This window comes from Somniosus microcephalus, chromosome 1, assembly GCF_052327205.1.
Source record: "Somniosus microcephalus isolate GS21.2 chromosome 1, FLI_Smic_1.0, whole genome shotgun sequence".
Taxonomy (NCBI): domain Eukaryota; kingdom Metazoa; phylum Chordata; class Chondrichthyes; order Squaliformes; family Somniosidae; genus Somniosus; species Somniosus microcephalus.
Window position 1 is genome coordinate 212,807,810 of NC_140987.1, and position 22,656 is coordinate 212,830,465.

The window sequence follows — 22,656 nt, forward strand, 5'->3', positions numbered from 1 at the left end:
ATGTTTGCATTCATCACAGGGAGACATTCGACTATAGTTGAGTGGAATAACTCCACTGGATCCACTGCCAGTTCTTCTTCCACCGTCGGCAACGGTAGGCGCGACAATCCATCAGCATTCCCATGCTGTTTAGTTCCTTTGTACTCGATGTCATATTGGTGAGCCCCTAGGAAAAGGGACCACCTCTGTAGCCGTTGTGCCGTCATTATCGGTACGCCCTTCTGAGGGTTGAAAATGGAGACGAGAGGTTGATGATCAGTTAGTAGAGTAAATTTCTGACCGTGCAGGTAGTGATTGAACTTCTTCACCCCCACACCAGGCTGAGGGCCTCTCTGTCAATCTGGGCGTAGTTACGCTCGGCTGAAGTTAACGAGCGTGACACAAAAGCTATCGGCCTCTCTGAACCATCAAGGAATCTATGTGACAGTACCGCCCCAATGCCGTAGGGAGACGCATCACACGCCAGTCTTATCGGTAGTGATGGGTTGTAGTGAGCCAATACTTCTCTTGAAGTGATTAGGTCCTTACTCTTCTGAAAGACCCGCTTGCATTCATCGCTCCATTTCCATGCTACTCCCGTTCGTAGTAGGGCGTTCAGTGGATGCAGAATTGTGGACAAATTCGGCAAAAACTTATGGTAGTAATTCACCAATCCGAGGAATGACCTCAGTTGCGACACATTTTCAGGCGCTGGAGCCTTAACTACCGCTTCAATTTTGTCAGGGGACTTATGCAACCCCTCTTCATCAATCACGTGGCCACAATACGATATCTGTTTCTTAAAAAACTCGCACTTGGGGCGATTGGCTCGTAGCCCATGTTCACGTAGTCTAGTGAGCACCTGCTCTAGGTTGGCAAGGTGTTCACTGTCATCTTCACCTGTCACTAGGATGTCGTCCAAGTAACACTGAGTCCCCGGAATCCCTTGCAGGACTTGTTCCATCGCTCTTTGCCATATCGCCGGAGCTGATGCTACTCCACATACCAGTCGATTATACTGGTAAAGACCTTTGTGAGTGTTTATCGTGAGATACTTCCCAGAGGATTCTTCAACCTCCATCTGCAAATATGCTTGTGCTAGGTCAATTTTTGTAAAACGCTTCCCTCCAGATAGTGAGGCGAAGATATCTTCTATCCTTGGAAGAGGATATTGTACTGTGTGAAGGACTGGGTTCACCATCACCTTGAAGTCCCCACAGATGCGAACCTTCCTTGGCTCCTCAGACTTATTGTTTAATGTTTTTTTCATGACAGGAATGATGGGTGTCGCCCACTCGCTCCAGTCTACCTTAGATAACACGCCTGCATTCTCCAGATTCTCCAGCTCTGCCTCGACGGCTGGGCGAATTGCATATGGTACCGGTCTTGCTTTGAAAAACTTGGGAATTGCATTCTCCTCTATTTTTATCGAGGCGGTTACGCCTTTAAGAGTGCCCAGTTCTTGTTGAAATACCTTTTGGCGTCAGCTAAGATTGTTGACAATCGTCCAGGAGTGATGTCGTCATCCTTTTTACCAGCCACTGTCAGTGCCTGAATGGAGTGCCAGTCTAAACTTATCTTTCTGATCCATTCACGTCCCAATAACGGTGGTCCACCATCTTGCAGAATGTAGAGATACAATTTCCGTATTTTCTTGCCGTTGTATTCGACAGGCACCCTTATTTTTCTTCTGGGGTATACTTTTTGCCCCGTATACGTCCTCAAGACAATGGATGTCTCTCTCAAGGGTATGTGTGAGAATAGCCGCTCGTAGTCTCGTCGATTCATGACGGTTAGAGCTGATCCTGTATCCAATTCCATTTTGACTTGGGACCCTGCTATCGTGAGGGTGACCCAAATGGTTCGGTGATCCTCTTTTGCGATTACGTTGTGAAGTTTGAGACAGCTTAGTCTCTTGTTCCCGGATTCACTATCACTCATCTGGTCTTCGGAACTACTGTCCGTCATCTTTTGTACTTTCCTGTACGGTTCCTTAGTAGCCTTTTTGTTGTCGTTGGTCTTCTTCCCAGACCTGCAAACTCGTGCAATGTGTCCCATCTTTCCGCATTGCCTGCATATTTTGTCCTTGGACCAGCAGTCCTTCTGGTCATGGTTTGTTCTGCCGCAGCGATAACATTTTGCAAATCCCCGTGTCATTTCGTGGGTGCCGTATTCCTGTGGCTTTTGTTGTATTTCCGCAGCTCCCCTTGCTGCTGCTTCGTACGATACTGCCACACTGAAAGCCTTATCTAGCGTCAGCTCTTTCTCTGAGAGTAACCTCTTCTGGGTTCCTTCACTCAGGAGTCCACAGACAAATTTGTCCCATAAGGTATCTGCCAGTCTTGCTCCGAACTGGCAGTGCTTTGATAGCTTGCGTAGTTCCGTAAGGTAATCAGCATTGCTCTCATTTTTATGCTGATTTCTCCTGTGGAATTTAAATCTTTCTGCTATCAGCAGCGGTGTAGGATTTAGGTGTTCCTGTAGGATAGCAACAATTTCGTTAAAACTCTTCGCCTTTGGTTTGGCTGGAGTAATCAGGTCCCGCAATAGGCCGTACGTTCTTGCGCCCATTAAATTTAGCAATACCGATGCCTTTTTCTCATCGGCTATTTCGTTTGCCTCGCAATATACCTCGACTCTTTCCACATACGTGGTCCAGTCTTCTATTGCATTATCGAAGGCAGTGATATCGCCAGTCTTTGGCATCTTGAAAATCTAAGATGGCGCCTCCCACGCTTTTCCTTCTTCCCCGCCGAGTTAAGATGGCGCCTCCCGCGCTTTCCTGCCGCTGCCGCTGCTGCCGCTGCTGTTGCTGGCGATTATATTTATTTTACTATCCTGTAATGGCGACGCCCTATGGTCTTCATGCCTCCCCGATCGCTGCTGCCAACGCCGCTCTCCGCGGTGTTTTTATTTTTCTATCGTGCTTCAATATTTGCTCCATTAATTGAAGAACCGTTCCCGTCGTGGAGCAGACCCTCTGGGACACTTCCCTCCCTCTTCTTAGGTCCGAACGCTGCCCTGCTTCGAAGCACCGGCCGCGCCCTGTGTGCTCCACCCTCTCTCTTTGCTTCCCGACTCGCTGCCCGGCCCGGTTGCAGAGCCACCTGATCGAGCTCTAGCCCGCTGCAGCCCAGGAAGGATCAGTGCACTACCTGCCACCAGCCCGATTAGCTGGGAAACCACAGACTGAAGAACCAAGCCTGGCTCACGACAGTCTCTCCTGCAATTTTTCAATTCGATGATTTGCAGGGCGGTTGCCCACGGTCGACGCCCGTTTCTCGAGTTTCTTTGGATTATTTTTTTTTCTTTCTTCTGGCTCCGACCTTCAATAATGTCGTCTGAGGTGCTGCCGAGTTGCAGGTAAGTTCGTTTCTTACTCGTCGCCAGTATTATGTCCGTGTATAATTGAGACACGGACTGCAGGAGTTGATTATAACAAGTCTTTACTGAATGGAGACAACCTGGAAAACTGAAACTACAGAAGCCTGCTCGGGCCTTTTATACAGGGGTGGTCACTGCTGGTACTGCAGTCTGAGACCAGTTATTCCCTTAAAGGTACATACACAACACCTGATATTTCAGCTTCTAACTTAGCCCAATGTGTTTATCCCAATCTTTATTTCACTCTCTGTAAATTTTTAAAACGTGATTGATTAATAGTGCTTTGTGGCGGAGCCACCAAAGGACTCAGATCATTTGTGTAGAATTCCTTTAACAACATGTTAGCTACAGCCTGAGTCTGTATCTTTATTTATGCTGTTTAACTGTACAGAGTGTGGTTACTTTAACAGCGCGGCTAAAACGTGATGATGTCACGCCGTTCATCACGTGATTCCCCACTGGCGGGAAAACGTGCTGACGTCATGACGTCAGCCACAGGACTGCAGGGGCAGTCCTCGTGGAGCCTCCAGAGAGAGCAGACCTACATTCGATGTTATCCTGCAGTTTCTTGTTAAAGCCTGTTTGTTTAATTAAAGTTCGTTTTGTTTGATCGCCTGAGTAGAACTCAGTCTTTTAGTTAGGAACCCATGTTCCTACATTGGTGACCCCGACTTTCGTGAACGGTTTTCGCGGAAGATCTTCAGCATGGGCACGAACACCGTGACTCTGAAACTGCCACAGTTCTGGGAGCAACAACCAGCCGCGTGGTTTATCCAGGCTGAAGCCCAGTTCACCATCAGGAACATCGTCGCGGATCAGACCCGTTATTACTATGTGGTCTCCGCCCTCGATAGCGCCACTGCCTCGTGGATCGTCAGCCTCCTCGGTAGTCCTCCTACTGACCGCAATTATGATACGTTAAAGGCGCGGTTGCTACAAGTCTTTGGGCTCTCGAAGTCAGAACGCGCTCGCCGGCTCCTCGCTATGCCCGGCCTCGGGGACGACAAACCGTCCGAGCTCATGAGCCAAATGCTCACGCTCTTAGGTGCCAAACTGGAATGCTTCCTCTTCCGGGAACTATTCCTCTGCCAACTGCCGGAGCGGTGCAGGCTGCCCTAGCCAGAGCCAAGATCACAGACTGCGCCGAGCTTGCTGCCGAAGCAGATAAGATTTTCACAGTAACCCAGCAGTGCTGCGCGGCCATGAGGCGCCCATCCCCCACAGACACGGCTCCAGCTCCTCTTGCAGTGGGCTGGTGCTCCTACCACACCCATTTTGGCGCGAAAGCACGATGCTGCCGCTCTCCCTGCAGGTTTTCGCCAAAAAAAAAACCAAAGCTCCTGCAGCATTCCTGGCGAAGGAGGACCGGGTCTAACGGGTGCTCCGCAGCTGCGATGGCCATCGGAACCATGGGGAAACTTCTTTACATCACCGATTCCCTATCGGGTCGACGTTTCCTTTGTGACACCGGGGCGTAGTGTAGCATCCTACCTGCGTCGAATCTCGATATGCAAGCTGGGAACCACGGCTTTTCCCTCGTGGCGGCTAATGGCACAGCCATTCGAACTTTCCGAAAGCGGCGGGTCCAAGTCTGTTTCGCCGGTCAGTGCTTCCATTGGGAATTCGTCACGGCCACAGGCTTGCAGGCCATCCTAGGGGCGGATTTTCTGTGTGCCAACGGCCTCCTCGTCGATGTCCGGCACTGCCGGTTGATCAACGCGGCCACCTTCCACTCGATTCCGTGCCACCACGGTACCACCGTGGCGCGCTCTATCGCCTGCGCGTTCCCTTCTCCAGATGACTTCACTCAGCTCCTCGGAGAGTTCCCGGAGCTGACAAGGCCCACTTTCTCCTCCTCGGCCACGAAGCATGGTGTTGAACATCATATCACCACTACAGGCTCCCCGGTTTAATCACGGGCTAGAAGGCTTGAACCTGGCAAGCTCGTGGCTGCGAAAGCGGAGTTTGACATGATGGACTGGCTGGGGATTATTCGCCGGTCGAATAGTCCCTGGTCTTCGCCTCTCCACGTTGTTCCGAAACCGGGCGGCAGCCAGCGGCCATGCGGTGACTACAGACGCCTGAATGACGCTACTACTCCTGATCGGTACCCGATCCCGCATATTCAGGATTTCTCGGCTCATTTGGTGGGAAATTCTATCTTTTCTAAAGTCGACCTTGTCCGCGGGTATCACCAGGTTCCCGTGCACCCGCAAGACGTCCCGAAAACCGCAGTCATCACCCCTTTCGGCCTTTTTGAGTTCCTGCGGATGCCATTTGGCTTGAAGAACGCGGCACAGGCTTTCCAGCGCTTAATGGACTCCGTGCTCCGAGACCTAAACTTCATCTTCGTCTACCTTGACGACATTCTCATCGCCAGCGCTAGCAAGGAAGAGCACATCTGCCATTTGCGTACCCTCTTTACACGCCTCAGCCAGCACGGTTTGATCATCAACCCGGCCAAGTGCCAGTTCGGCCTGCAGCGGATCGATTTCTTGGGACACCGCATAACATCAGACGGCGCCGTCCCCTTACTGACGAAGGTGGAAGCTGTTACCTCTTTCCTGCGCCTGCCAACCGTCAAGGCCCTGCAAGAGTTCCTGGGGATGGTCAATTTCCATCACCGATTCGTCCCTAAGGCGGCTCAGCTAATGCAGCCTTTGTACGGGGCCCTCAAGGGCAAGTCCAGTAAGGATCCAATCAGCTGGACGGCCGAGATGGACCAGGCGTTCATCAACACCAAGAGCGCTTTGGCCAACGCAACCATGCTGGCGCACCCACTTCCAGGTGCCACCATCGCCCTTACCACAGACGCATCAGACTACGCCATCGGCGCAGTGCAGGAGCAGTGGGTGAATGGCACGTGGCAACCGCTGGCGTTTTTCAGCCGTCAACTGCGGAAAAATGAAAGAAAATACAGCACCTTCGATTGTGAGTTGCTGGCCCTTTTTCTAGCCATTCGCCATTTCCGGTTCTTATTAGAAGGACATCCCTTCACGGCTTTTGTCGACCACAAACCTCTAATGTTTGCCATGGCCAAGACCGCCGAACTGTGGTCAGCTCGTCAACAACGTCACCTGACGTTTATTTCTGAATTTACCACGGACATTCAACATGTGTCTGGTAAAGACAACCTGGTGGCGGATTGCCTCTCCCGTGCGACGGTCCATGCGGTTCACCTGGGGATTGACTACGCCCTCATGGCTGCGGATCAGGCCTCGGACCCAGAGGTCCAATCATACAGAACCGTCCCCTCTAGTTTCCATGCGACCGACGTCAGTTTCCAGGCCGCAGGCAACACGCTCCTTTGCGACGTCTCCATGGGCGTTCCCCGACCTATCGTGCCAGTCGCATGGCGCCGGAAGGTGTTTGACGCCATACACGGGTTGTCGCACCCTGGTATGAAGGCTTCACAATGGCTAATGTCGGCGAAGTTCGTCTGGAAGGGTATGCACCTCGATGTCCGTGACTGGGCTAACACCTGCATGGTCTGCCAGAAGGCCAAGGTCCAGCGTCATGTAAAAGCTCCAGTGGCTACGTTCGCTGTTCCGGAGCGTCGTTTCGACCACGTGCATGTGGACCTTGTGGGGCCACTTCTGCCTTCTCATGGTTATACGCATCTCCTCACCATGGTGGACCGCACCACTAGGTAGCCAGAGGCAATTCCTTTGGTTTCCATCACTTCGGCAGACATCACTAGAGCTTTCATCTCCTGTTGGGTTGCTCGTTTCGGGGTACCGGCGGACATCTCTTCCGATCGTGGGCCACAATTTTCCTCGGAGCTCTGGAACGCTGTAGCTCAGGGGCTCGGCACCAAACTTCATCGCACCACCGCCTATCATCCACAGGCGAACGGCCTTTGCGAGCGATTCCACAGGTCACTTAAAGCCACCCTACGGGCCAGTCTTCAAGGTGCGGGATGGGTGGACAGACTCCCATGGGTCCTTTTGGGTCTTCGTACGGCACCCAAAGAAAACCTGCAATCATCCTCGGCCGAACTCATTTATGGCCAGCCGCTCCGAGTACCAGGGGATTTCCTCCCTTCTCCCACAGAGCCATGGTCCGCCTCCCAGCAACTCGTCAGCCACCAGGAAGCGGCCAGATGCTTCGCTCCGGTGCCTACATCAAATCACGGCTTACAGAGCTCCCACGTGCCAGCGGAGCTGAAGAATGCCGAGTACGTATTTATCCGCCACGACGCTCACCGGGATCCGCTCAAGCCCCCTTACACTGGTCCTTTCCGCGTCATCGAATCAGGAGACAAATCCTTTTCGGTCGACATCGGAGGAAAGCCAGATCACATTTTGGTGGACCAGTTGAAGCCGGCTCACCTGGACCTGGACCGCCCAGTCGTCTTCGCTCAACCGCCGAAACGTGGTCGACCGCCCGCAGCCGCCGTGCCAGATCAACCACAGCCGCCCACCAGCTCGACCACACTCGCCGCGCCAGCTCAACCACAACCGCCCGCCAGCTCGACCACCGTCCATCAGCTTCCTCTGCAGGGTTACCGAAGTCGCTCGAACAGACTTGTCAGGCCTCCTCGACGTCTCACTTTTGCTGTTAAAGACAATTCTGGGGGGGCGCATGTGGCGGAGCCACCAAAGGACTCAGATCGTTTGTATATAATTCCTTTAACAACATGTTAGCTACAGCCTGAGTCTGTATCTTTATTTATGCTGTTTAACTGTACAGAGTGTGGATACTTTAACAGCGCGGCTAAAACGTGATGACGTCACGCCGTTCATCACGTGATTCCCCACTGGCGGGAAAACGTGATGACGTCAGCCACGGGACTGCAGGGGCAGTCCTCGTGGAGCCTCCAGAGAGAGCAGACCTACATTCGATGTTATCCTGCAGTTTCTTGTTAAAGCCTGTTTGTTTCATTAAAGTTCGTTTTGTTTGATCGCCTGAGCAGAACTCAGTCTTTTAGTTAGGAACCCATGTTCCTACAGCTTTCTATTTCCTGGTTCCCGGTCTGAGAATTCTGCAATGTGATTGGCTGCTTAGACAGCTTGTTGACGTCACAGCAGCTCATACTAAACGACGCTGATTTCAACTGCGCGTCGGAAAAGCCAAACTTCTCACCACAGATCGCGAGATTTTTGTGGGAAGCTTATTTCAGGGCCAGCAGCGAATGCCTTTGGTTTGCCGCTGACCACAAATAACGGGCCAAAATACATAAACTTAAAGAGGTCACCACAGCAAGTTCTTTCTAGCCTCTAAAACAAAAAGAAAATAAATACGGTCTAGATCCTAGAAATTATTGTTTGGCGACAGGAGCAGATAAATGTTTAACATTCTTCAGTCCATAATTTTATCAGAGGTATTAAGCCATTTAAAATAAAAGGTCCTGCATTAAAATAGTAGACAGAGGCGTGTCATATAAACACATTAATTGCTCATCCATTGATATCGTCAATAGTACAGTAATTTCTGGAAAATACACAGCCAGATATTTCCCATGTAAGGATCAGAAATCACAAACAATTGTCTTAGTTTAGTACTCCTTTGTCTACTCAATCAGTCAGCAGTGAGGGTGACATTTAATGGGAGTAAAAGACTTATAATACATCCTGAAGTTGTATTCCAGAGTTACCCTTCAGTTCCTGTTCAATAATCACACCGCTCACTTCTACAGTACTCCTCATATCCTCATGTACAGGAAGACATCTCAGAGTATTATACGTGACTAAGGAAAACATTGTCACACCTTAAAGGTGGTTCTTTCTGCACCAAACCTGTGAATCATGTTGCGCATTCACACACCTCCCTATTCACCTTAAGCTTGTTCGGACTTTAAGGATGTACAAACGTGGAAATTTATGGAGGTGGTTTAGAATTTACAGCACAGAAACAGACCATTCTTGGGATGGTAGCAAGTTTTCCTCTGAAAGTAATAGCAGAAAGTCCACTGACTCCTTGCCTTGCTATTTTTCCATCCTGGTGCTGACTGGCTAACTTATTACTGCCCCATCAGTCTACTCTCAATCATCAGTAAAGTGATGGAAGATATCGTCGACAGTGCTATCAAGCGGCACTTACTCACCAATAAGCTGCTCACTGATGCCCAGTTTGGGTTCCCCCAGGACCACTCGGCTCCAGACCTCATTACAGCCTTGGTCCAAACATGGACAAAATAGCTGTATTCCAGAGGTGAGGTGAGAGTGACTGCCCTTGACATTAAGGTTGCATTTGACCGAGTGTGGCATCAAGGAGCCCTAGTAAAACTGAAGTCAATTGGAATCAGGGGGAAAACTCTCCATCGGCTGGAGTCATACCTAGCATAAAGGAAGGTAGTTGTGGTGGTTGAAAGTCAATCATCACAGCCCCAGGACATGGCTGCAGGAGTTCCTCAGGGCAGCGTCCTAGGCCCAACCATCTTCAGCTGTTTCATTAATGACGTTCCCTCCATCATAAGGTCAGAAGTGGGGATGTTTGCTGATGATTGCACAGTGTTCAGTGTCATTCGCAACTCCTCAGATAATGAAGCAGTCCATGCCCGCATACAACAAGACCTGGACATCATTCAGGCTTGGGCTGATAAGTGGCAAGTAACATTCGCACCACACAAGTGCCGGGCAATGACGGTCTCTAACAAGGTAGAATCTAATCACCTTGACATTCAACGGCATTATCATCGCCAAATCCCTCAACATCCTGGGGGTCACCATTGACTAGAAGCTTAACTGGACCAGCCACATGAATACTGTGTCTACAAGAGCATGTCAGAGGCTGAATATTCTGCAGCGAGTGTCTCACCTCCTGACTCCCCAAAGCCTTTCCACCATCTACAAGGCACAAGTCAGGAGTGTGATGGAATACTCTCCACTTGCCTGGATGAGTGCAGCTCCAACAACACTCAAGAAGCTCGACACCATCCAGGACAAAGCAGCCCGCTTGATTGGCACCCCATCCACCACCTTAAACATTCACTCCCTCCACCACCGGCGCACCGTGGCTGCAGTGTGTACCATCTACAAGATGCACAGCAGCAACTCGCCAAGGCTTCTTCGACAGCACCTCCCAAACCCGCGACCTCTTCCACCTAGAAAGACAAGGGGAGCAGGTGCATGGGACACCATCACCTTCAAGTTCCCCTCTAAGTCACACACCATCCTGATTTGGAAACATATCACCGTTCCTTCATTGTAGCTGGGTCAAAATCCTGGAACTCCCTCTGTAACAGCACTGTGGGAGTACCTTCACCAGCAGGACTGCAGCAGTTGAAGAAGGCGGCTCACCACCACCTTCTCAAGGGCAATTAGGGATGGGCAATAAATGCTGACATTGCCAGCGACACCCTTATCGCATGAACGAATAAAATAAAAAACGTGAAAGTCTCAATTTATTGATTTGATATTTTGAGGTGGCACAAACAAGACCAGCAAAATGCAGTGGACAGGCAGTTTGTCCCAACTGTTCTGGACCAATGGACTTTTTACATGCAGTGAACATTTTATGTGTGCAGATAGCACCCTCTGGTGGTGGTTATTGTGTTAACAGTTTGTATGCTAGAAAGGTCATCTGATCTTTCTTCCTGTGTGAGGTCATTTGACCTTTGTTCCTTTCTTCCTGTGTAACACAGGAAGTAGAATTCCAGGAAGAACCTGGCAGTAATGGAGGATTCCATAAGGGTTTTACAATCCAATGTAATCTGATTTCATATGTTAGGCCAAGCGCAATATCTGTGAGTATCTTTGTTCCTTAGCATAATAGCAACATTGTCAGAGTAATATTTTGATAATACTATGTTTATAAAAGGTTAATATTTGATAGTTATAGAAGTTAGTCCAAATGTTAGTTAGTTATACAATTAGTCTATTCTACTGTTGTAAATATGTTTATATCTTATGTAATATCGAATGTATAGTACTCAGTTTATGTACAAAACATACTTTGTCTTTGTTTACAGTTTCACAAATTTGTTCAAGTAAAGCTTCAAAACAGTAACCGGCTTCAGAAGAATTATTTTTGAATAAGTGTTTAACTTGTTGGATAACTAGATAGGAGCACGTCTAGCGCGGCCAGTACAGTGAAAAGATATCAGTGAAAAGATAGCAATACGGCTAGCTGTGAAGAGCGGAGCAGGAGGAACCCAGAGTAAGCCTTAACCTCGTAGAGCACATCTACCTCACATCAACATGTCAGAAGATAATAACAAAAATGCTTTGCAGCAAGAAGAAGACCTTAAACAGGCAGACGAAACTGTAGAACGTGACAATCGGTCAAAAAGCTCCGGTTGCTACAGATCGCAAGTTGGTTCACGGTCATCGGGTGGTTCTAGAGTAAGCATAGCCATCGCCAAAGCACGGGCTAAGCTAGTAGCAGCTCAAGCCAGAGCTGCGCATGCGGACAGTGAAATAGAAATAAAAGTAAGAGAGGCCCGTCTCCAAGCTGAACCCCAAGCAGAACAGGCCCGACTCCAAGCAGAACAGGCCCGACTCCAAGCTGAATTCCAAGCGGAACAGGCCCATCACCAAGTGGAACGCCAGGCTGAACAGGCCCATCTCCAAGCCACATTAGACGCTCTGCAGCAACAAAAAGAGATAGATGCTGCATTAGCTGAGACACAAGTATTCGAGGCAATTTTGGAGGGAGCTGATCCCGAGACAGCTTACAAACCTTTAATTCCCGTTTCGTGGCAGAGTCCACGACAGCGCACCATAGATTACGTGAGCGACCATGCCGACATACAGTTTATAGGAGAAAGGGATGGAGGCCCGCACATCTCGACAGATGCAAACACTTCGTATAACATGCCACAAGTTGCCAACCAAGGTCAAAGTAGACGGCATGCCTCAAGCCGCGAGTCTCCCCCAGCAGAACGGAAGACACGGTGCAAAGGAATAGGACGCCGAATAGAGAAAGTCAGAGGCAAATCCCCTCTCGGTTCCTTGAGACCCCCAACAGATCCCAGCACCTACGACCTCGCCAAATACCTTGCACGCACCCAGCTGGTGACTTCGGGGTTAATCAAGTTTGATGACAGGCCGGAGAATTATCGGGCTTGGAAGTCCTGCTTCCACGATGCCATATCGAGCTTAGACCTGTTGGCAGGAGAAGAGCTCGGCCTCCTTATCAAATGGCTCGGCCCAGAGTCCGCCGGACAGGCCTGCAGGATAAAAGCGGCCAATGTGGGACAGCTGCCAGAGGGGTTGAAGAAGGCTTGGGTGAGGCTGGAAGAAAGCTACGGCTCGCCCGAAGCCATTGAAAGGGCTCTCTTTGACAGGTTGGAGAACTTTCCGAGGTTGATGAGTATGGAACCCCAAAAGCTCCGCGACCTTGGAGATCTGCTGTCGGAACTCGAAGCCGCAAAGCAGGACGGCTATCTACCCGGTCTATCGTACTTAGACACTTCCAGAGGGGTAAGTCCCATCATTGAGAAGCTTCCATTTAACCTGCAGGAGAAGTGGATAACGTTTGGATCAAAGTTCAAGCTAAAGCACAACGTGGCGTTCCCACCATTCTCTGCGTTCGTTAAATTCATCCGTAAAGAAGCCAAAGCCAGGAACGACCCCAGCTTCAACTTCTTCTCCGCCCACCCAGCACTTGCCAGAAGAGGCAAGTTCGACAGACATGGAAAGACACCAATATCTGTCCACAAAATGCAAGTGTCCTCAACTGAGCACACAAAGATTCAGAAGAAACCTGAGGATATGAGCAAACAATGCCCTATCCACAACAAGCCCCATCCTTTAAAGAAGTGCAGAGGCTTCAGGGAGATGTCCCTGGAAGATCGGAAACAATATCTTAAAGAGAACGCTATATGTTTCAGGTGCTGCTCGTCCACGAGCCATCTCGCCAAGAACTGCAAGGTGGATGCAAAATGCACTGAATGTGAAAGTGATCGGCACGTTTCAGCACTACACCCAGGCCCAGCTCCTTGGGAGTCAGAGTCGCCTCCTCCCGCTTCAGAGCACGGCGGGGAGAGAGAGGGAGCTGCCGGTCCGGAGATTACATCCAGGTGCACCGAGGTGTGTGGAGAAGGAGTGAGCGCAAGAGCATGCTCCAAGATATGCCTCATTAATGTGTACTCTGTAGGACGTCGCACACCAGAGAACAAGCCATCTCAGGTGAGCACACTCAAGACTTCCATCTTGGAGAATGGTCGTCCAAGCTACCTTACCCCATGCAGTAGTCAGATCCGCGTGGTGTTTGACTCCAGTGCACCATATCAGGGAGTCTCTCTCAACGACGTACTCCTCACAGGGCCCGATCTTAACAACAGCCTCTTGGGAGTGCTCATGAGATTCAGGAAAGAGCCCGTCGCCATCACTGCCGATATCCAGCACATTTCATTGCTTCGTGGTGAGAGAAGACCACAGAGACTTCCTCCGCTTCCTGTGGTATCGGGACAATGACCCCTATAGAGACATTGTGGACTACAGAATGCGTGTCCATGTCTTTGGGAATAGCCCATCCCCTGCTGTCGCCATATACGGACTAAGGAGGGCTGCCAAGGAAGAAGACGACGACTTTGGCAGTGAGGTGAGAGGGTTCATCGAACGAGAGTTCTACGTCGATGACGCACTGAAGTCATTCCCGACCGAAGCAGAGGCCATCGGTACTCTCGGACGAGCCCAGGAACTACTTGCACTATCCAACCTCAGGCTGCATAAGATAGCCTCTAACAGACCAGCAGTGATGGAGGCATTCCCCCCTGAAGATCGTGCTAAGGACGTCAAAGACCTAGACCTCTTCACTGATGACCTCCCCCTACAGCGTAGCCTAGGGGTGTCGTGGAACATAGCAACAGACACGTTCACGTTCCAAGTCTTAGACGTCAGGAAACCCTTCACACGTAGAGGAGTGCTCTCTACAGTCGACAGCCTATACGACCCTCTTGGCTTCTTAGCCCCTGTCACTATACAAGGCAGGCTGCTCCTCAGGGAACTCTCCACACGCGCTGAAGAGTGGGATTCACCTCTCCCCAAAGAGATGGAAGCAGAGTGGGACAGATGGAGAGACTCACTCCAAGACTTACAGGACATCCGAATACCTCGCTGCTATTCGTCTTTCTCTCCCTTAAATGCCCAATTCAAAGAGCTTTGTGTCTTTGCAGACGCATCCGCTAAGGCCATTGCAAGTGTGGCTTATCTGAAGGTCACCACTCAAGATGGACAAAGCAAAATCGGCTTCGTCTTTGATAGAGGCAAGTTGGCACCGCAGCCAGACCTCACCATACCCAGATTGGAACTGCACGTAGCTGAACTCAACCTACCTCCTCACAGCAGTCTAATGAAGCTGCATCCTATCATCGACACCGATGGACCGTCTCTGAGGTGGTTCTTCTTTTGTCGCCAGAGGACTCCAGTGACAAGTAGAGTTCGGACTATGTGGAGTCGTTAACGACCCCAGACGGGGAGTGTTCTGGACCAATGGACTTTTTACATGCAGTGAACATTTTGTGTGTGCAGATAGCATCCTCTGGTGGTGGTTATTGTGTTAACAGTTTGTATGCTGGAAAGGTCATCTGATCTTTCTTCCTGTGTGAGGTCATTTGACCTTTGTTCCTTTCGTCCTGTGTAACACAGGAAGTAGAATTCCAGGAAGAACCTGGCAGTAATTGAGGATTCCATAAGGGTTTTATAATCCAATGTAATCTGATTTCATATGTTAGGCCAAGCGCAATATCTGTGAGTATCTTTGTTCCTTAGCATAATAGCAACATTGTCAGAGTAATATTTTGATAATACTATGTTTATAAAAGGTTAATATTTGATAGTTATAGAAGTTAGTCCAAATGTTAGTTAGTTATACAATTAGTCTATTCTACTGTTGTAAATATGTTTATATCTTATGTAATATCGAATGTATAGTACTCAGTTTATGTACAAAACATACTTTGTCTTTGTTTACAGTTTCACAAATTTGTTCAAGTAAAGCTTCAAAACAGCAACCGGCTTCAGAAGAATTATTTTTGAATAAGTGTTTAACTTGCTGGATAACTAGATAGGAGCACGTCTAGCGCGGCCAGTACACCAACTATAAGTACAAAATGGTGAGACCACACCTTGAGTATTGTGTGCAGTTTTGGTCACCTTATCTGAGGAAGGATGTTCTTGCCATGGAGGGAGTGCAGCGAAGATTCACCAGACTGATACCTGGGATGGCAGGTATGACATATGAGGAGGGATTGGGTCGATTGGGCTTATATTCGTTGGAGTTTAGAAGAATGAGAGGGGATCTCATTGAAACTTATAAAATTCCAACAGGACTAGACAGACTAGATGCAGGAAGGAGGTTCCCGATGGCGGGGGAGTCCAGAACCAGGGGTCACAGTCTAAAGATAAGGGGTAAGCCATTTAGGACAGAGATGAGGAGGAATTTCTTCACCCAGAGAGCGGTGAACCTGTGGAATTCTCTACCACAAAAGGCAGTTGAGGCCAATTCATTAAATATATTCAAGAAGGAGTGAGATATATTTCTTAAGGCTAAAGGGATCAAGGGATATGGGGAGAAGGCAGGGACAGGGTACTGAATTGGGATGATCAGCCATGATCTCATTAAATGGCGGAGCAGGCTCGAGGGGCCGAATGGCCTACTCCTGCTCCTATCTTCTATGTTAAAATTTAGCCATAGATTTATGTTAGGCATCTGTAATGAATTTGATTCTTTGTCACATTGGAGACTATTTTCAGTCTCGTATGGAGCATAAACACTGGCACAGACCAGTTGGGCCAAATGGTCTATTTCTGTGCTGTAAATTCTATATCATTCTGTATAACAAATGTTAAGCCTTTTTTCTGACCCTTTCCAATTGCTGTTACTCCAGTCCAGAGCAGGTAAGACTCCAGAAATATCTGATGTGAGATGCAATGTGAAAGTATAAAAAGGCAGAAATATTGGGCCATATTTTCCAATTGGAGGCTTCCCGCGTGCAGAGGCTTCCGATCTGGAAAAAATCTACGGACTTACCTGAGGGCTCCCACTTCTGGGCCTCTCCAACTCGAAATGTGCAGGGCCCACGTATCACAGGGGCGCATGCGGTTCACAAGCGTCCCTGGGATCACGTGGGCTATGGAGAGCCAATCAAAGAAGGGAGCCTCCCTTTATACACTTGACAGACCTGTCAAATATATGAACAGAGATCACCCCAAAAATACTTTAAAACATTAAATAATTTTTTTAAATCTCATTTTTAAAATTAGTTCAAATTACAATAAATTAAATATTTTAAACAAAAATTAAATTTTTTGAAAAAAATAATTAAAGTTTTTTACAGAGCTAAAAATAAACTTACCTTTTTTAAAGTGTTTTAAATGAGTAAAAAAAATTATTTATTTTTTTACTTTTTTCAACTCTTATCCTGGTAAAAGCAGGCCTTACGCTTTCTAAGGGTTTTCAGTGGGCAGAGGTTCTCCAGAAAGCGGAACAATCCGCCCACAGAGGCCCTTCTCCAGGGCAGGCGTCCGATCTGTCAAGAGCATGCCTGAAACTGGCATTTCTGATGTCCCTATGGGTGTGTACACAGTGCGTACCCACTCGTAGGGATTGGAATATACGGCCCAATGTGACTAAATAGCACAATGGGTTAGACACCGACCATTTACATCTGGAACCTGGGCTCAGACTGATGAGATGGAGGTTACCTACATCTGTTAGCCGTAAGGATCCTACATGAAATGAGTTTCAATTAAGTTCTAGTGGGCAGCAGAGGCTACAGAATGGTTGGGATGGAAAAATGTCACACTGGTAGTCACAATGGGCATTTTGTTTGGGGTAGAGTAGATGGCGCTTTGCTCTGCATGTAACCATGCAAAACTTTACCTGGAAGGAATATAATGGACAAAAATTTTAACAGAGAAAATGGAAAAGTAAGTGCAGGGTTGCTAGTTCAGACCAATTTTAGATAATTTACAGGGAAATGGCAAGGAATAGGTATAATTCCAGGACTTTTTATTTGTAAAAAAATTTTAAATGATTTTTTCTCACAAAACTGAAAGACCGTACACTGGTAGTGTATATTCTCCGTATAGCATTTACAGGAGAGCACACTGACAGCATAGCTGTGCATATTTCCACAATAATTGAACATATTTCGGGTCTGGATTAGACACAGAAATGGAACAGCATAGACAGATAGGGCTGCCCACATTTTCTAGAGTTGATTTTGAGTTGCGTCACTCATTCTGCACAGCTGGTGTGCTTTGCATTGCATCAACCTATTCTTCCTGTACAGGGGTACATTGTGGGATGGGACCTGTTGTTAAAGATTCCAGGAAAGGAGTCTAGAGCATTTGATACTTTTCCAGTTGCAGGTATGTTTTAAATCACCTCTACAAATGAATATTCAAACAAAGAAAACTTCCAGTAATTAGATGTGACTGCATAAAAATACTTCATAGAGATGATATCAAGTATGCTATAAATAGTGACTTGTTCAGAAAATAACCACCTCTTCAGCAGAATATTCAAGCCAATAGATTCACAGCATCATTTGAAGTGACTGAGTAACCATAATGCTGTTGTGCTTCAGGCTTTAACAAAAATTCTATGCATTAGTAGTTACCTTTTTAATTTTTTTAATGTCTGGGTCCTCATCCTCTGGATTCCCTTGGTAAGGGCGCATCCGTTCTTTAGTCTTGTTCACTGCAACAATCTTAGTAACAAAAGCATAAAGGTCGTAATAACAGTAGCTATATCTCTTAGGTAAAGTCCCAGGCTGTGCAGCTATATTTCATCAGACCTGGTACTTACTGGGCCATTTATTACAACTGTAGCTCTTTCTCAATAGAACATTACAGCAGTATTTTGGATGCAACATTATTGCTCCTTTGCTCCCAAATTTACAGGAGATTTTCTGCTCTTTCTACCATTAAAATGTTCACCAAAAGTTCATGCAGTTGAGCTGTTACAGGGATTAAACAGCATTTTGTGCATTGTTAAATCTGCTACTGAATGAAGGGTCTGCTAGCGATCAATTTCAATGAATCATTTCAATGAGTGATTAAGCATTACAATTCATATTTAGCTGCATTAGATTACAAATAACACTTCCCACCTTAATAAATCTGCTCTTTGTGAAATGCACATGTCAGTCTGTTATTGATCAATGTCAATGAATGTTTCCAGTGGTTGAAGGGTCCAGGCCGAAGATTAATTTGCAGTTCGAGGCATACCTCTGGAGTACACCTCCGACCCGCGAAATATTTCCAACTTACCTCCTGGCTCCACAGCTACGGAGAGTTTGGGCCCTGGACCGCCAGACGTACACCTGTGTAAAGGTCCACGGATCCCAGGGACGCAGGCGATTCGGTATCATCCCTGGGATCACGTGGGCCAGGTCCTCCAATGAGAAAGGAGGATTCCATCGCAGTCATTTCCGAACGGAATCCCCTAATGATATGCAATGGAATCCCCAAATAATTAATGAATTTAGACAACTCTAATAAAAATAAATGTTCTCATTTTCAAATTTAATTAAAAGTTCCTTCAATTCAGCAAATACCATAAAAACTTAATTTTTTGAAAAATAATTTTAAACATTTAATCCAGGCCAAAATTTGCATAAAGTAATTTTAAGTGTTTATGCATCATTTTATATTATAAATGTTTTAATTTAAGATTTTTATCAATCCTTACACTGGCGAAAGCAGGCTGCTTTTACCAGCCGTAAGAGTTTTGTGGGCATTTGCTGGGCAGTAGTTGGGCAAATAGTCCAACTCTGTGCCAGGGAAAGTGATTTCTCAGTTGGTTCGGTAGATCTGTCAAGGTTCGCCTTGACGGATCACAAATTCTGGGTTTTTGCGCATGCGCAGCGCATGTGGAAACCCGGATCTTGTGGGGCCTTTCAAAAGGCTTACAACAGCATACGCTGAGCGTACACCGTCATCAGGAGTGCAAGTTCCGGGCAAATATCTTTAGAACACAGGGCAGGAGAAGCTTTGTAACCTGAGAGCTGTGAGGTAGTGGAACTCACTTCCAGGGTTAGTGGTTGAAGCAAAAACTATGTCAACATTCAAGGTTTGATTGCACAGGTGGATAAGGGAAAAGTGAATGAAAGGATATTGGAACAGGGTTGGTAAATGGGATTAGAACTATGTATTTGCTCATGTGGAGGGTAAATGACGACCTGGACTTATTGGGCCAAATGGCTTGTTTCCATGTTGTAATTTCTATGTATTTCTATGTATAACCGCTACTTTTAATACAATTTAGCTATATTTGATTAAATGGAGCATTTTACACCTTATTAAACTTACTACATCTGAACAGTGCAGCTAATTATGATGTATAACACTACAACTGGTACAGATGTTGCTAGTACTCTTTTGTAAACATGCTGTACATACAGTGTCTTCTCAAATCAACACTTTCATCTAATCAATGCTATTTCCCTTGGCCTCTCAAAGTAGTGTATAATAATTGGAAGATTAAGATGCTAAGCATAAAACTTAAATTGAATTGTAAAATTTATATTGCACTTTTCTTGCGAACCGAACTCTGCACTGGATTGTTGGTCTATGATGTCACTGGATATCCAGATTGCTGTCAGGAGACTAAACAAAGTACTAATTCTGATGATTCACTGTTTTCATTAGCACTAAAGTTCACTCAGAGTCAGTACTCCAACGGCTGCCACTTTTATATTGCAAGCCATTTTACTGGAACTATCCTTTTTGGTGACCCACTCATCATCAATATTGTGCTGCTGATATTTGTCCCTTAAGCTGATAATTCCACACATTGAGCAGCTCAACACAATAAATGCAGCAACATTGAGGGCAGATACATGATGTTGAACTACTTAACAGAGGAAGCATTACTTCAAATGATTTTTTTAAGTTTCTACTAATCAAATTCTGAACCAAACTATCGAACATATTGGGAAATATTTTCCTCTGGTCATTACTATCAGTGGAAAAGTCAGTGTGAGTATAAAAAACTAGTTTCCCCATTTTTGATTGTTATTTTTGCTCACATTAGTAAAATATACACAATTGTGTTCATTTGTGAAGAGTGGAAATTTCAATTCACGTTATTTTCTGATGAAGGGTCCCACCTGACACATGAACCAAGTCCCTCAGAATCAAAAACAGGAAATGCTGAAAGTGCACAGCAAGGCAGTCAGCTGAGGTGTTCTTGCAGAGAGCCGGCACAGGCTTGACGGGCCGAATGGCCTCCTTCTATGCTGTAACCGTTCTATGATTCTATGATCTGTAAAATGTCATGGCAGATTAACATTTTGGGTGTAATCCTTTGTAGAACAGCATTTGCAGTTTTTTTCCTCTTGGTATCTCTCTTTCGGATGCTGACTGGCCTACTGTGCACGCCCAGTATTATGAGTTTTTATTTCTCATTTTGGTTTTGCGGTGGATTCTCCCTTAAAAATGTCAGAGCATATGTGTAAAGCCATAAGACATCCCTCTGTGTATAGTCATCTCCTCACTCTTACATCTTATATATCTTCATTATCACAACGTAAGACAAGTGATTGTTGTCTGTGCTCCCTGGCAGTCTTGATTGACTTCCATGGTAGCAAGACTGGGATTGAACCTTCAGATGGAGCTTCACAAATGTCTGAACTTTGGTTCTCCAAATCAAATGGAAAGCCAAGTGAATCAAGCTCTTAGCATAGACGTTAGCAGAGTATTTAGTTTAACTCAACCCATCCTCATCACCGTTCAAATTGTTATAAATACTGCAGATCTATGAGTACTGCATGCAGTAAAGCCACTGGGTATGGCGTGCAATAGATCTGAGGAAAGCATGATGCAGGAAAAAAAAACGGCAGTACATGAAAAAGAAAAAAAAAACAGGTTTTTCTGATTATTTGGATGACACACCTCAGCTTTCAATCTCTCGATTTCAGTGTCTTGATCCTCAAGTTGTTGTCGGAGTTGATGAGCTGCAATTTTCTCCGTTTCCACTATCTGAACCAGATGAATATACTTCTGCATCAATACCTCTCGCTCAATTACAATATCACAGTAACTAGGAGAAAATAGCATCAATTAATACAGAGCAGTGTCATGAAAATGAATGCAATGTCTCTTGCAACTTAAAAAAAAAACACCAGTTTCACAAACCAGTCTGTGATACAAAGTAATGAACTGTGATTTTGAAACAATGAACCTCAAATACCCAGAAGTCTAGAAATTTCTCAGGTGTAATGGCCCAGAAATTCGGGTCAAGGGCTTCCCGCGGGTGCAAGCCCCCGACCTGCACTTACCTTGTGCGACGGCAGTTGAGCTGTAGGGCCCCGTGGAATTCCGCTCTGGGGCCTGGCCCAGCTGCCGGCGCGCTGTGCTTGCGTGTCCCAGGGGCGTAGTTAGTGCGATGCGTCCCCTGGGATCACGTGAGCCATGGGCAGCCAATTGGAGGAGGGTAAAGCCCATTCATAAGATTGACAGGAAGACCTGTCTAAACTTATGAATACTACGGGCCTCAAAATAGCATTAAACCTTCAAATAAATTTTAAAAAAAATCACACTTTTTCAATAAACTACAAATTACATTAAATAACTATTTTAAACAATAATTTAAATTTTTGAAAAAAATAATTTTATAAAAAAACTGGGCTAAAAATAAACTTACCTTGCTTTAAAGTATTTAAAAATAATAAACCTGTGGAAAAAATGTTTTAATTTTAATTAATTGACCACTTACCTTGTAAAAAGCAGGCCTTACGCCTGCTTTTTAAATGTGTAAATCCTACAGGCTTAACCTCGCGTGAAAACCTGTAAAAAAAACCTAAGTTCAAAGCGCACGCGCATCCTCCCCTGCGCGCGCGTTCGACCTCTGAACCCCTTCATTCAGAGGATCAGAAGTGCCGGTTTCCCGCGCATGCGCAGTGCATGCAGGAACCCCGCACTTCCATTCGGCCTACGGGTGAGTACCCCGTGCGTATTCACCCGGGGAGAGCCGAATTTCTGGGCCAATGACCCAGAAATTCGTGTCGGGGGTTTCCCGCGGGTGCAAGCCCCCGACCTACACTTACCTAGCGTGCCGGCAGTTGAAGCCTGGGCCTGCGTGGATTTCCTGTCTGTGACCCAGTTCAGCTCCCGGCGCACTGTGCTTGCGTGATCCAGCGGCGTACTTAGTGCGATGCGTCAGCTGGGATCATGTGAGCACTGGGCAACCAATCGGAGGATGCAAAAGTTCATTCAGTAAGAACTGTCAAACTCATGAAAACTCCGGGTGCCCAAAACAGTACTTAAACTTGAAATAAAATTTTTAAAAACATCACACTATTTAAATGAATTATAAATAACTTTAAATAACTATTTTAAATAATAATTTAAATTTTTGAAAAAAATAGTTTTATAAAAAATCAGGGCTAAAAATACA

At 46.6% G+C, this 22,656-nt stretch overlaps 1 protein-coding gene across 4 annotated transcripts in view; it reads right to left on the reverse strand.

Annotated features, from left to right (window-relative positions):
* The window catches only part of LOC147124570 (ras-specific guanine nucleotide-releasing factor 2-like), a 361,280-nt gene that overhangs the window by 256,766 nt on the left and 81,858 nt on the right, over positions 1–22,656 (reverse strand). For all 4 annotated transcript variants that reach the window (XM_085989546.1, XM_085989542.1, XM_085989537.1 and 1 more), the window contains exons 3-4: positions 21,153–21,300; positions 17,876–17,965 (exon numbers count right to left, since the gene is read on the reverse strand). In XM_085989546.1, coding sequence (XP_085845672.1) covers positions 17,876–17,965; positions 21,153–21,266 — 204 coding nt within the window. In that variant the 5' untranslated portion in view covers positions 21,267–21,300. The remainder of the gene's footprint in view (positions 1–17,875; positions 17,966–21,152; positions 21,301–22,656) is intronic.